Source organism: Oncorhynchus nerka, linkage group LG14 (assembly GCF_034236695.1).
Source record: "Oncorhynchus nerka isolate Pitt River linkage group LG14, Oner_Uvic_2.0, whole genome shotgun sequence".
Classification (NCBI taxonomy): domain Eukaryota; kingdom Metazoa; phylum Chordata; class Actinopteri; order Salmoniformes; family Salmonidae; genus Oncorhynchus; species Oncorhynchus nerka.
Window position 1 is genome coordinate 13949441 of NC_088409.1, and position 15304 is coordinate 13964744.

Sequence of the window (15304 nt, forward strand, 5' to 3'; positions counted from 1 at the left end):
ATGTCCATGAACACAGAGGCAGTTGTATTGTAATCACAGCTACATTCATACATCAGTCAGTTACAAAACAACCTCTGCTGTTGCCTTAGTTTATAGGGGTGGCAGGTAGCCTAGTGGTTAGAGCCAGTAACCAAAAGGTTGCTAGATGGAATCCTCCAGCTGATAAGGTACAAATCTGTTGTTCTGCCTCTGAACAAGGCAGTTAACACACTGTTCCCCGGTAGGCCGTCATTGGAAATAACAATTTGTTCTTTAAGGGACTTGCCTAGTTACATAAATAAATATATAGGATACACACACAGTAAGGGTCATCATTCTCCAGAAACATATGAAAATATCATTTAATGCACTTGAGACAATACATTTACTATACACAATATATCAAATACTTCCCTCCATATGTACTGGCATTATAATACTGTCAATGACTATCTACATAATGCATTCTAAATGGCACCCTATTCCCTATTTAATGCACTACTTTTGACCAGAGCCATATGGACTATAGAAGGAATAGGCTACCATTTGGGACGCACACTTAATGTGTAGTTTCATAAGGACATTGATTTCTGTGATGTTTTGATTGGGTTGTTGATTAGCCCCTTGCTCTCTCTGATCACCAGTATGACACAGTACCTTTTATTAGACTACATATAGAGGCTAGAGGGACAAAATAAGAGCAATAGACCAGAATTGAGATCTGGCCATGTTTTATTTTGACAAGAATGTCTACTAACTCAAGTTAGCCATTCCTGAAGAGTCACTATGAAGCTATACCCAGATACTTACTGGATTGGAACTCTTGTGGTCTACAATTCAAGGCAACCAGATACATAATCTCACCCTGGGAAACACTGGAGATCTGAACAAATGTAAAACTCCTTGAAAAGGTTGAGTACTTCCAGTCTGGCTCTCTCTAGTTCCTGTGACTGCTACATGTCAGGTTGGTGTGTGTAGCAGCAGAGTTGTTGGCAACTGGTTACTACAAAGTGCTTAAATGCTTCACACGGCTTTGGCGAAGAGGATAACTGCTCAGCACCCTAGAATGGAAGGGTTCTGGATAACTGGGACTGCTGTGACACCCAATCCCAAGATTCCAGTGAACAGCTGACTAAAATACTTCGTGTTTCCCAAATGGCTCCTTATATAGTGCACTACTTTTGTTTGACCAGGACCCTCATGGCTCTAGTCAAAAGTAGTGCGCTATATAGGGAATAGGGTGCCGTTTGGGACGCATCCTATCAGAACACACGGGCAGGATTGTGGTGAATTGTCACCTGAGTCTTTTAGTTCTAAAACACAAAACAAGTGAAAATCCTGGCAGTGAATCATAAAAATACACTTTCAGAACAGAACAAGGCAAGAAAAATATCAGAGCTTACTATTTTACACCTGATTATGAAAGTTTATACATCCTTCAGGAATATATATCGTCATCTTTGACAAACATTCAGGTTTTGTGATGGTGTGGTGGTGATGCTTGCTTTCTCCCCGGGCCTCACCACTCTCATGCCTCTTTTCAAACACAGCATTACCTGAACACTCAAGTCAAATTCATTGGGTTTCAATCTACACAACATATCTGTATGTAAATGTTCCACCATGTTTTGCTCTGGCAAACAGCCCAGAAGCCTGGCTGTGAACCTTGACTCATGGTGCTTTCAAGACAATTGGGAACTCGCGGGGAAAAAACAGGTCAAATCATGACATCAGTGATTTTCAGGTCGGAAAGTCAGAGCTCTAGAAAGATGCCAGAGTTGCCGAGTTGGTTGACCGTTTGGAATTCCCACAAAAAGAAAAGATCCCTGCACTGAAGTGGGAGAGTTCCGAGGTGTTTTGAACGTGGCAATACGCTCTCTTTCAAACGCATCATCTTAACAGCAAGCCCTATGTGCCAAAAACGTTATCAAAAAGACACATGATCGCTCAAATGTGAAAAAGTATACAGCTGTGAAGGAAATACATTCCAAAAAAATGTTTAAAATATATATATATATATACATATACACAAATAAGGTCATTTTAAAGCATGCAATAAAAGAGTAGTGTACTGGGTCCATAGAAACAGAATCACTAGAACAGAATGATGTTCAAGGGATTCTATCTGTGGGGACGGTGCTACTGCTGCATCTTGTGGATGTGGGTGGAGACTGGCGGGTGGGTGTGGGTGGAGACTGGCGGGTGGAAGCTGATGGTGTGGTGCCTCAGGCCCTGGGACGTCTTGTAGCTCTTCCCACAGCGGCACTTGAAGGGCTTGCGGATGTGGATCTGTGTCCGGTGGCCGTTCTTGGCGTGGTACTTGATCCCGTTCACATTCTGAATGAGGGGGAGGGGACAGAGTGGAAGAGGGCAGAGTAAGCTACGTTTGAATTAGTCCAGTGTTCACCAACTCCAGTCCTGGGGTGCTACTGGGTGTGTACCGGACCCTTTGATCTAGCCCTGATTCACACACATCTGATTCAAATATTCAACCAATCAGGGTCTTCGACTGGATTTGGAGAACACTGGATCAGTCTCCTATAACAGTCATGAGTCTCTCACCACACTACAGTACCCTAGATTCACCTAGAGATGTGTTCAGTCAACTAAACCTGACTCAGCGCTCTACACAGCTTTTTGTTTTACACAGCCTAGTGACAGGATAGAATAAAAATATACTTCATCATTTCGACATCTCGCAAAGGATTCGAGAATATTTGTCCAGATGTCTTCTGATCTAACTCAACGTCCTTCATCTCTGCGTGCTTCCTGTACAGCCTAGAGCAGGCCTGTCAATTTCATTTAGCCCCTGGGGCCGCATTCGGTCTTCAACGCTCTCCGGGGGCTGCACTGAAAATATATTTCCTCACTGTAAAAATGTGCAAAACAATTGTCCTATATTTTTTTATACTCCGACTGTCTAGCTTTCACTTGGTGATTATTAGTGAGCTGGACACAGTCAAGATGCTGTATATGAATGTAGTGATTATCAGTGAGCTGGACACAGTCAAGATGCTGTATGAATATAGTGATTATCAGTGAGCTGGACACAGTCAAGATGCTGTATATGAATGTAGTGATTATCAGTGAGCTGGACACAGTCAAGATGCTGTATGAATATAGTGATTATCAGTGAGCTGGACACAGTCAAGATGCTCTATATGAATGTAGTGATTATCAGTGAGCTGTATATGAATGTAGTGATTATCAGTGAGCTGGACACAGTCAAGATGCTGTATATGAATGTAGTGATTATCAGTGAGCTGGGCACAGTCAAGATGCTGTATATGAATGTAGTGATTATCAGTGAGCTGGGCACAGTCAAGATGCTGTATATGAATGTAGTGATTATCAGTGAGCTGGACACAGTCAAGATGCTGTATATTAATGTAGTGATTATCAATGAGCTGGACACAGTCAAGATGCTGTAAATGAATGTAGTGATTATCAGTGAGCTGGACACAGTCAAGATGCTGTATATTAATGTAGTGATTATCAGTGAGCTGGGCACAGTCAAGATGCTGTATATTAATGTAGTGATTATCAGTGAGCTGGACACAGTCAAGATGCTGTATGAATATAGTGATTATCAGTGAGCTGGACACAGTCAAGATGCTGTATATTAATGTAGTGATTATCAGTGAGCTGGACACAGTCAAGATGCTGTATATGAATGGAGTGATTATCAGTGAGCTGGACACAGTCAAGATGCTGTATGAATGTAGTGATTATCAGTGAGCTGGACACAGTCAAGATGCTGTATATGAATGTAGTGATTATCAGTGAGCTGGACACAGTCAAGATGCTGTATGAATGTAGTGATTATCAGTGAGCTGGACACAGTCAAGATGCTGTATATGAATGTAGTGATTATCAGTGAGCTGGACACAGTCAAGATGCTGTATATTAATGTAGTGATTATCAGTGAGCTGGACACAGTCAAGATGCTGTAAATGAATGTAGTGATTATCAGTGAGCTGGACACAGTCAAGATGCTGTATATTAATGTAGTGATTATCAGTGAGCTGGACACAGTCAAGATGCTGTATATTAATGTAGTGATTATCAGTGAGCTGGACACAGTCAAGATGCTGTATATTAATGTAGGTACAATATCATTCACGCAGTTTCAAAATGGTTTTACTCATTTTAAAGTATATTGAGTTCACAGGAGGCTGCTGAGGAGAGGACGGCTCATAATAACGGCTGTAACAGAGGAAATGGAATGGTAACAAACACCTGGAAACCATGGGATTGATGTATTTGATACCGTTCCACTAAGCTGGTTGAGAGAATGCCAAGAGTGTACAAAGTTGTCATCAAGGCAAAGGGTGGCTATTTTGAAGAAACTCAAATATATTTGTTTAACAGTTTTCTGGTTACTACATGGATCCATATGTGTTATTTCATAGTGTTGAGTTCTTCACTATTATTCTACAATGTAGAAAATAGTCAAAATAAAGAAAAACCCTGGAATGAGTAGGTGTCCAAACTTTTGACTGGTACTGTATATATCATGTTTCTTGTACAGCCTAGTCTACTACTAACTATATATCATGTTTCTTGTACAGCCTAGTCTACTACTAACTATATATCATGTTTCTTGTACAGCCTAGTCTACTACTAACTATATATCATGTTTCTTGTACAGCCTAGTCTACTACTAACTATATATCATGTTTCTTGTACAGCCTAGTCTACTACTAACTATATATCATGTTTCTTGTACAGCAGGATGTCTGCAGGTTTAATGTTTTTCCTTTCAAATAAGACCTAGACAATCAGGTGAGGGGAGGACAGGGGTGTAGGGAACACCCGCAGACACTCGGCCCTCCGTGGAATGAGTTTGACACGTGGTCTAGAGTCTACTAACTGTGTCATCAGCCATAATCCTGTCATTCACATCAGCAATGCCATTGTCTCAAGCTGAGCACCATTTATCCCAGACACACATCCAACCCAGATGGAACATCCTGGAAAAACTCCCTAAATCACTGCAGTGGACGTGGATGTATGTCAAGATGTTGACATGCTGCAACACCCTGTTTTCTCAACAGCAGGAACACGGTGGCGGTGTTTGAACTGGGATGTTATATAGACCTCACATAGCAGCAGCTACTCTTCCTGGGGTCCAACACCAAACATGAAACATGACATAACACAGAACATTAATAGACAAGAACAGCTCAAGGACAGAACTATATCAATTTACAAAAGGCACACGTGGCCTACATATCAGTAGATACACACAGACTATCTAGGTCAAATATGGGAGAGGCGTTGTGCCGTGAGGTGTTGCTTTATCTGCATGCAGAGCCTTGGTCTGTTTCGGACCAAACCAACATCTTGGGTAATGGATGGTTTTAATCTGGAGTCTTATGAGAAGGAGACACTCGAACAGAAAGCATAGACTATGTATCTAGCCAATATCCACAGACAGGTAGGTAGAGACAGGATACTTTCCTGACCACATGACCTGATGAATAAACACTCTGGCTCTTAGTTTAACTCAGGGCTCTAGTTAAAAGCTGTTTGAGGTTTTTCCTGGACATGTCACATGGAATACCCCTGGCTCTATTCATGGGGCAGTGCAAGGGAGAGGATATGAGACCCCATTTACACTCGGCAATAACATGCGTCTTGTATTATCTGGTTGCAATCATCTGATCACATGTCAGAGCATTTCCACATGGTATTGATTAATGGACTGAGTGCGGTTGGCCCACCTTGTATCTCTTCTTGCAGCCAGGCACAGGGCAGGCGAAGGGTTTCTCCTCTCCTCCGTTCATACACATGGAGCTGAGGATAGACTCGGAGCTGATGGCACTCTCTGTGGTCCAGGACTCACCACTGTCTGACTCCTCATAGTCCACCTCCTCTTCATCATACTCACTGCCTGGAGGGGAGAAACACATACAGACACGTGCACACACACACCACCCATCACAATACGATTTGTCATAAAAACGTGCCTACTGCCGTCCATAAACAATTAGAGTAATACTCCTATTTCAGCAACTCCAGTACTCTGCTCTGATTCAAGCACAGTTAATGACTAAGGCTGAGTCCCAAATGGTACCTTATTCCCTATATAGTGCATTCGTTTTGACCAGGGCCCATAAGGCCCATAGTGCACTATAATAGACTGCCATTCGGGACGTATCCTATGACTGGCATGGGCATCCTAGCCTCAAGGGTTTTGGACCGGCTGATGTGCCGAGACAGATTCAGACTCAAGCCTTCCACATGTGTTCTGGCTGTAGGGTTCCCACAGGGTTCTACTGTTGCCTTATTACTGAGCCCAAGTTTGTGGAGAGACTGAAAAAAATGCTGTTTTGTGGGAAAGAATCTAGCCCGTTTCACAAGGTCCCAGGGTTAAGGCAATGCAAAATAAGATTTGGCTCCACAACCACAAGAACCAAAGAGACAAGGAGCAGCAACTAGGAGAGAAAAACCCAGCATATCTTACTAAGTGGCAACATGGGAAAGACACAAACAAAGAACACAAGTAAGCAAATACCATGGCAACTTAAAATGATGAGATTCTGATGAAATAAGCCCTGTACCTTCCCTGTGTATGACTATACCAACTGACTGTGAGAGTCAACCCTCTATGCTTCTCTAAGGACCCTGCTGTGAGACATTACAGCACCCATCTTCCCTGAATTACCTCCATGTCTTCTCCTGAAACTTAACAGGCATTTCCTGATCCAAACTCAAATATGGGACAAGGAAGTGACATCATCCATATTACATAAAGTACTGACGCCTGCCTCCTAGATGACGGTGCTGTCCTCTGTTGTCCCGGTAACCTACCTGTAGGAGTGCTGCTACGGAAGAAGGAGGAGGGTGTGACGGGAGGGGTGAGGTTCCCACTGCTGCGTCTGGGAGGAGTGGAGACGTCACTGCTACGAGGCAGACTGCCTGTCAGAGACTGAGACAGCTTGGGGTGCACCTTCCTCGTCAGCCTCTCAGGCTGCTCCCGACGCGCTGCCTCTGTCATAAACCTGGGCACGGGAGGGGCCAGAGAGAGAGGGATGAGGACACACAACCACACATCATATATGACCGACTCGGTTTGCGCGCCACAAGGCTGTGCTAGCCTGCTGAGCTAAAGCCTAGCTATTAGCTCAGGGAGTTAACATAAGTCGGATCTTAGGCAAGGTTAGTCTCATCATGCCAGCGTGGTTGTTCACAGAACCTCCTCCGTTACAAACTTATATCGCTGAAGTAACTGTGCAACAACATATGCTGAGTCTATCATTCATTGAAACCACTCCCACGTTTAACAGTAGGCCTATATCTCTGACCAGACTTCATGTTTAACAGAAGGCCTATATCTCTGACCAGACTTCATGTTTAACAGTAGGCCTATATCTCTGACCAGACTTCATGTTTAACAGAAGGCCTATATCTCTCATAAAACTTCATGTTTAACAGAAGGCCTATATCTCTGACCAAACTTCATGTTTAACAGAAGGCCAATATCTCTGACCAGACTTCATGTTTAACAGAAGGCCAATATCTCTGACCAAACTTCATGTTTAACAGAAGGCCTATATCTCTGACCAAACTTCATGTTTAACAGTAGGCCTATATCTCTGACCAAACTTCATGTTTAACAGTAGGCCTATATCTCTGACCAAACTTCATGTTTAACAGAAGGCCTATATCTCTGACCAAACTTCATGTTTAACAGTAGGCCTATATCTCTGACCAAACTTCATGTTTAACAGTAGGCCTATATCTCTGACCAAACTTAATATTTAACAGTAGGCCTATATCTCTGACCAAACTTCATGTTTAACAGTAGGCCAATATCTCTGACCAAACTTCATGTTTAACAGAAGGCCTATATCTCTGACCAAACTTCATGTTTAACAGTAGGCCTATATCTCTGACCAAACTTCATGTTTAACAGTAGGCCAATATCTCTGACCAAACTTAATATTTAACAGTAGGCCTATATCTCTGACCAAACTAAATGTTTAACAGAAGGCCTATATCTCTAACCAAACTTCATGTTTAACAGAAGGCCTATATCTCTAACCAAACTTCATGTTTAACAGAAGGCCTATATATCTAACCAAACTTCATGTTTAACAGAAGGCCTATACAGTGCCTTGCGAAAGTATTCGGCCCCCTTGAACTTTGCGACCTTTTGCCACATTTCAAGCTTCAAACATAAAGATATAAAACTGTATTTTTTTTGTGAAGAATCAACAACAAGTGGGACACAATCATGAAGTGGAACAACATTTATTGGATATTTCAAACTTTTTTAACAAATCAAAAACTGAAAAATTGGGCGTGCAAAATTATTCAGCCCCCTTAAGTTAATACTTTGTAGCGCCACCTTTTGCTGCGATTACAGCTGTAAGTCGCTTGGGGTATGTCTATCAGTTTTGCACATCGAGAGACTGAAATTTTTTCCCATTCCTCCTTGCAAAACAGCTCGAGCTCAGTGAGGTTGGATGGAGAGCATTTGTGAACAGCAGTTTTCAGTTCTTTCCACAGATTCTCGATTGGATTCAGGTCTGGACTTTGACTTGGCCATTCTAACACCTGGATATGTTTGTTTTTTAACCATTCCATTGTAGATTTTGCTTTATGTTTTGGATCATTGTCTTGTTGGAAGACAAATCTCCGTCCCAGTCTCAGGTCTTTTGCAGACTCCATCAGGTTTTCTTCCAGAATGGTCCTGTATTTGGCTCCATCCATCTTCCCATCAATTTTAACCATCTTCCCTGTCCCTGCTGAAGAAAAGCAGGCCCAAACCATGATGCTGCCACCACCATGTTTGACAGTGGGGATGGTGTGTTCAGGGTGATGAGCTGTGTTGCTTTTACGCCAAACATAACGTTTTGCATTGTTGCCAAAAAGTTCAATTTTGGTTTCATCTGACCAGAGCACCTTCTTCCACATGTTTGGTGTGTCTCCCAGGTGGCTTGTGGCAAACTTTAAATGACACTTTTTATGGATATCTTTAAGAAATGGCTTTCTTCTTGCCACTCTTCCATAAAGGCCAGATTTGTGCAATATACGACTGATTGTTGTCCTATGGACAGAGTGTCCCACCTCAGCTGTAGATCTCTGCAGTTCATCCAGAGTGATCATGGGCCTCTTGGCTGCATCTCTGATCAGTCTTCTCCTTGTATGAGCTGAAAGTTTATATCTCCGACCAAACTAAATGTTTAACAGTATGCCTATATATCTAACCAAACTTCATGTTTAACAGAAGGCCTATATCTCTGACCAAACTTCATGTTTAACAGAAGGCCTATATCTCTAACCAAACATGGTTACATTGTAAAGTATTCTGTAAACGTAAGTCATAAAAAGGAACTGTTCACACAGACACTGTTAAAGCAGAAGTGAAATGAACAGATGAAATGTGAAACCACATCAGATGTGTGTCTAAAGACAGGGAGACAGACAGCGGTAGCCAGCCCCTTTATTACACAGTTACACTGCTGCCTCAGAGTGCCTCAGCCCTTTTAAACCGCTTTGATATGGTGATTGAATGGAGAACTGGGATGAGATTGAAATGTCATCTTGGTCTAGTAATGTAGGACCCAGGGCTATATAACATCCTATTACCCAACGCTAACACAATTAAACTGACTTATCCACCAGATGAGGCTGACTGCTGCTAGATGGAAGTTGCTAGTGGAACTAAGAGACACACACACACGGAGCAGATTCCCTTGGAAGCTGAAGTTCATGGCCCTATGAAACGACATCAGTTCACTGCTAAAAGCTTTTCTTCCTCCACTGTCCCGGTCCCCTTACTGGGCTCCAACCAGAGGTATTCTGATCACAAACACACGTGGCCGCCCTTCTTGACAACGCACCAACCAGTTGTGCTATAGAAAAGGATCCTATTGGATAGCACCATTGGTGACATTTCAGGCTAGCTGTTGAGTGAGCTGAAGGCATGTTCTTACCTCTACTGTTGCATGGACTTAGACCTCAAACACAAACCTCCACACGGTCATACTGACATAAGTAACGGTTTCATCTATTTACTAATGACATTTGGTCATTCATGCCTTTTCTGGCCAGAGTTAGGAGAGTTTAAACTGAACCATAAGAATACCGTTCATTAGGGATTTCAGAACCATGATCCTTTGAGACATGGTTCAAGGTCTGATTGGTAACAAATACACTGAACAAATAGTATTCTTCAGGAGTATTTCTGTCTGTAATAAAGCCCTTTTGTGGGGGAAAACTCATTCTGATTGGCTGGGCCTGGGTCCCCATTGGCTGGGCCTGGGTCCCCATTGGGTGGGTCTGGCTCCCAAGTGGGTGGGCCTACCCATGGCTGGGCCTGGGTCCCCATTGGGTGGGTCTGGCTCCCAAGTGGGTGGGCCTACCCATGGCTGGGCCTGGGTCCCCATTGGGTGGGTCTGGCTCCCAAGTGGGTGGGCCTACCCATGGCTGGGCCTGGGTCCCCATTGGGTGGGTCTGGCTCCCAAGTGGGTGGGCCTGGGTCCCCATTGGGTGGGCCTGTGTCCCCATTGGGTGGGTCTGGCTCCCAGGTGGGTGGGCCTACCCATGGCTGCGCCCCTGCCCAGTCACGTAAAATCCATAGATTAGGGCCTAATTTATTTATTTAAATGGACTGATTTTCTTTAATGAACTGTAACTCAGCAAAATCTTTGAAATTGTTGTATTCATATTTTTGTTAAGTATAGGTTAGGGTTAAGTATAGGTTAGGGTTAAGTATAGGTTAGGGTTAAGTATAGATTAGGGTTAAGTATAGATTAGGGTTAAGTATAGATTAGGGTTAAGTATAGGTTTTAGGTTAAGTATAGGTTAGGGTTAAGTATAGGTTAGGGTTAAGTATAGGTTAGGGTTAAGTATAGGTTAGGGTTAGGCTAGTAGCCTGCTCACCTGTTGATGTAGCTGAGGGCAACATAGGTGGGCTGCTGCTGCTCCTGCTTCTCCAACTGACGAGGATCTGTGTCTGACGAGAGAGAGGTGGAGAGAGAGGTGGAGAGAGAGGTGGAGAGAGAGGTGGAGAGAGAAGGGGAGAGAGAAGGGGAGAGAGAGGTGGAGAGAAGGGGAGAGAGAGGTGGAGAGAGAGGTGGAGAGAGAAGGGGAGAGAGAGGTGGAGAGAGAGGGGGAGAGAGGTGGAGAGAGAAGGGGGAGAGAGAGGTGGAGAGAGAGGTGGAGAGAGGTTGGGGAGAGAGAGGTGGAGAGAGAAGGGGAGAGAAAGGTGGAGAGAGAAGGGGAGAGAGAAGGGGAGAGAGAGGGGAGAGAGAGAGGTGGAGAGAGAGAGGTGGAGAGAGAGGTTAGCCTAATCATATAACAGCAGATATGACACACACACAAAGATGCCACTGCACAGTCTTCCTAACAATTGCATTTGGTCAAGAGGGGCAGGAGTGGTTGTGTCACTCTCACCAAAACAACAGTAGCTAGGTAGTGTGATGATGTTTAACAAATGATGTCATGGGCGCTGTCTAGACTAGTCGTCGTCCTCAAGCTAAGCACCGCTGGAGATCGTCCACAAACCACCTCGTATCCAAACCCCTCTCTCACATCTCATCAACAAACTAGATAAATGAGCTTTTTATTAAAAACTCACAACAAAGAAGGCTGGTCTAATCTAGGCTATACAACGTATTTAATGAAGTCTTCCATGGCACTGGCTGGCACTGTGCTTTCTCATAAGTCTTCTGATCTGATTCTACTTTAACTACGCAGCCTCTTCCTTACTGCAGCCACCATATTGCCCAGAGTACCAGACAACACTCCACACACACTGTGCTTTCTCATAAGTCTTCTGATCTGATTCTACTTTAACTACGCAGACTCTTCCTTACTGCAGCCACCATATTGCCCAGAGTACCAGACAACACTCCACACACACTGTGCTTTCCCATGCTGTGCTCCAGACGCTTGGCTTGGCTCTGCAGTGCTGCCAAACAATGGACAACCTCCCTCTCTCCATCGCTCTCTCTCTCCCTTCCTCCATCTCTCCCTCCACACCCTGAGGTGAACCAGGCCCAACTTCAAACAGCCTCTCCACTGCCATGCCATGTGGGAGTGGGGAGATGCCCCATAAAACCACCCAATGTCTGCCACTCACCAGCTGTGCCTGCCTGCCTACCTAGTGCCTGCCTTGCCTCTGCCTAGTCTGGGCTATGGGAAAGTGCTGCCCCCCCGTGGCCAAGAAGAGAAACACTGGCAGCATGTGGCCCCAAGGGTCAAAGGTTATATCCCAAATGGCACTCTATTCAGTATATTGTACACTACTTTTGACCAGGGCCCATAGGGCTCAGCCTATAGGCCATTTGGAACACAGACAAGCAACCACAGCCTTTAGGGGAAGGGCTCTTCAAAACTACAGGAGTGCCACTAGTGTGTGGGCAGGCTTTTGTTCCAGCCCTGCCCTAAACAACCCGATTCAGAGTGTATCAATATAATGACACTGCGTATGGTGTTCGCCTCGCTGGCATATCTAAATCAATAGATAAGCTAAGTGCAGTTTGAGGGTCTTTAGATCACATAGTCAAGCCTTTTCCATGTTCAAGTTAACAAGCAAAGCAAGTAGCAACGTGGTGTGTGTGTGTGTACCAAAACACACCCTGGTATCCGCCTGAGGTCACACTGACTTATTCTTATAAAGCAGAAGCACCCCGTGAACGTCTTCAAAGCTCTCCCACTGAGGTGTTGCCCCAGATTTACACAAGATCTGACCTGTGACCCCTCATAAAAAACACTTCTGCAGCTTTTCCGGAGAGCGTTCACTTTGGGTGGGTCCAACAGAGATCTGGGGGCCCAATGTTGTCCATGGACGACACTAGCTAGATACACACACACGGTGTACATGTTATCTGCACCAAAACACACCCTAGTACCTTCGCCCCATCTTCCCATCTGAGATCCTGCGGCCTGTGTGTGCAGAATGGTGAATTATTATTATTTATTTTTAATTGGACCTTTATTTAACTAGGCACACAAACACACACACACACAGTGTTCACACACACACACGGTGTTCACACACACGTCAAAGCCGTGCTGGGGTAATGGCTGACAGATGCACCACCAGTCTCAGTAGGAAACCTTCTTCACTGCCATGATTCGCTCCGTCCTCTAATAAATCCTATAGGCTAGGCTATGGGTCTCTTAACGCTTGCCTTTATGTTCATTCAGAGTAGGCTAAAGTGTTAATCGGACACTCTTATCCAGAGTGACTTACAGACAGTACATTCAACTAGGCCTATGTTGTTTAGTAGGGAAAAACAAACACATATCCCAGTTACTCAAGTCGACTCTTCTACGACCCATATTCAGCTGCGGAGCCGTCACATTCAGCTGCGGAGCCGCCACATTCAGCTGCGGAGCCGTCACATTCAGCTGCGGAGCCGTCACATTCAGCTGCGGAGCCGTCACATTCAGCTGCGGAGCCGTCACATTCAGCTGCGGAGCCGCCACATTCAGCTGCGGAGCCGCCACATTCAGCTGCGGAGCCGTCACATTCAGCTGCGGAGCCGTCACATTCAGCTGCGGAGCCGTCACATTCAGCTGCGGAGCCGTCACATTCAGCTGCGGAGCCGTCACATTCAGCTGCGGAGCCGCCGCTGCCACATTCAGCTGCGGAGCCGTCACATTCAGCTGCGGAGCCGTCACATTCAGCTGCGGAGCCGTCACATTCAGATGCGGAGCCGTCACATTCAGCTGCGGAGCCGTCACATTCAGCTGTGGAACTGAAACCAAACATTGCACATCACTGTAGATGTGAAATGAGGCTGGCCATGCAGCCTGAAGCTGTAAATTAACACCACCTCTCCATTAAAAGAGAATAGAGATGATATTACCACTATACTACCACTCCCACTATTCTATCATTATTCAACAAAATGGCCCCGGAAGAAATGGCAGCAGTTTTATGGGCGGCCAACCAATTGTGCCTTTGTGTCCCCCCCCCCCCCCCGAGTTATTTGTAACTTATTTTGTACATAATGTTTCTGCAACCGTATCTTACAGCAAAAAAGATCTTCTGGATATCAGGACAGCCATCACTCACCTCGGATTAGACTTAGAAGATTTTTTTCTACAACAAAGATGACGCACAAGACATTCTCCAAACACACCACAGAACCGACATCCCCGTTATTTGCAAGAGGAAGCGACGCAGGTACAGAGGACAAAGAGCCGGATGCCTGGTCAGGACCCAGAGAAGGTGACTGGGAATGCTGCCGTTACCGTCAATACTATTCACCAATGTGCAATCAGTGGACAATAAATTAGAAGAAGGAACAATCACGAATATCCTACCAACGGGACATCAAAGGATATTACAGTTTATGTTTCATGGAATCGTGGCTGAATGACGACATGGATATTTAGCTAGCGGGATATACGCTGCACCGGCAGGATAGAACAGCACACTCCGGTAAGACGAGGGGGGCGGTCTGTGCATATTTGTAAACAACAGCTGGTGCACGAAATCTAACGACGTCTCTAGATTTTGCTCGCCTGAAGTAGAGCATATTGTGATAAATTGCAGGCCACACTACTTGCCTAGAGAGTTAACAGATATACTTTTCGTGGCTGTTTATTTACCACCACAGACAGATGCTGGCACTAAGACCGCACTCAGTCAGCTGTATAAGGAAATAAGAAAACAGGAAACCACTCACCCAGAGGTGGTGCTCCTAGTGGCCGGAGACTTTAATGCAGGGAAACTTAAATCAGTTCTACCAAATTTCTATCAACATGTTAAATGTGCAACCAGAGGGGGAAAAAAAGGTAGATCACCTGTACTCCACACACAGAGACACGTACAAAGCTCTCCTTCACCCTCCATTTGGTAAATCCCACCACAACTCTATCCTCCTGTTTCCTGCTTACAAGCAAAAATTAAAACAGGGAGGACCAGTGACTCGGTCTATAAAAAAGTGGTCTGATGAAGCAGATGCTACACTACAGGACTGTTTTGGTATCACAGACTGGAACATGTTCCGGGATTCTTCCGATAGCATTGAGGAATACACCACATCAGTCACTGGCTTTATCAATAAGTGCATCGAGGACGTCCTCCCCACAGTGACTGTACGTACATACCCCAACCAGAAGCCATGGATTACAGGCAACATTCGCACTGAGCTAAAGGGTAGAGCTGCCGCTTTCAAGGTGCGGGACTCTAACCCGGAAGCTTACAAGAAATCCTGCTATGCCCTGCGACGAACCATCAAACATGCAAAGCGTCAATACAGGGCTAAGATTGAATCCTACTACACCGGCTCCGACGCTCGTCTTATATGGCAGGGCTTGCAAACTATTACAGACTACAAAGGGAAGCACAGCT

The 15304-nt window shown here is 44.8% G+C and overlaps 1 protein-coding gene across 1 annotated transcript in view; it reads right to left on the reverse strand.

The window, feature by feature from the left end:
- Nucleotides 1–323: 323 nt before the first annotated feature.
- The window catches only part of jazf1b (JAZF zinc finger 1b), a 44285-nt gene continuing 29304 nt past the window's right edge, over nucleotides 324–15304 (reverse strand). Inside the window, exons 2-5 of the mRNA XM_065027470.1 lie at nucleotides 10876–10948; nucleotides 6796–6986; nucleotides 5706–5875; nucleotides 324–2316 (exon numbers count right to left, since the gene is read on the reverse strand). Of these exons, the coding sequence (XP_064883542.1) occupies nucleotides 2119–2316; nucleotides 5706–5875; nucleotides 6796–6986; nucleotides 10876–10948 (632 nt within the window). The 3' untranslated portion in view covers nucleotides 324–2118. The remainder of the gene's footprint in view (nucleotides 2317–5705; nucleotides 5876–6795; nucleotides 6987–10875; nucleotides 10949–15304) is intronic.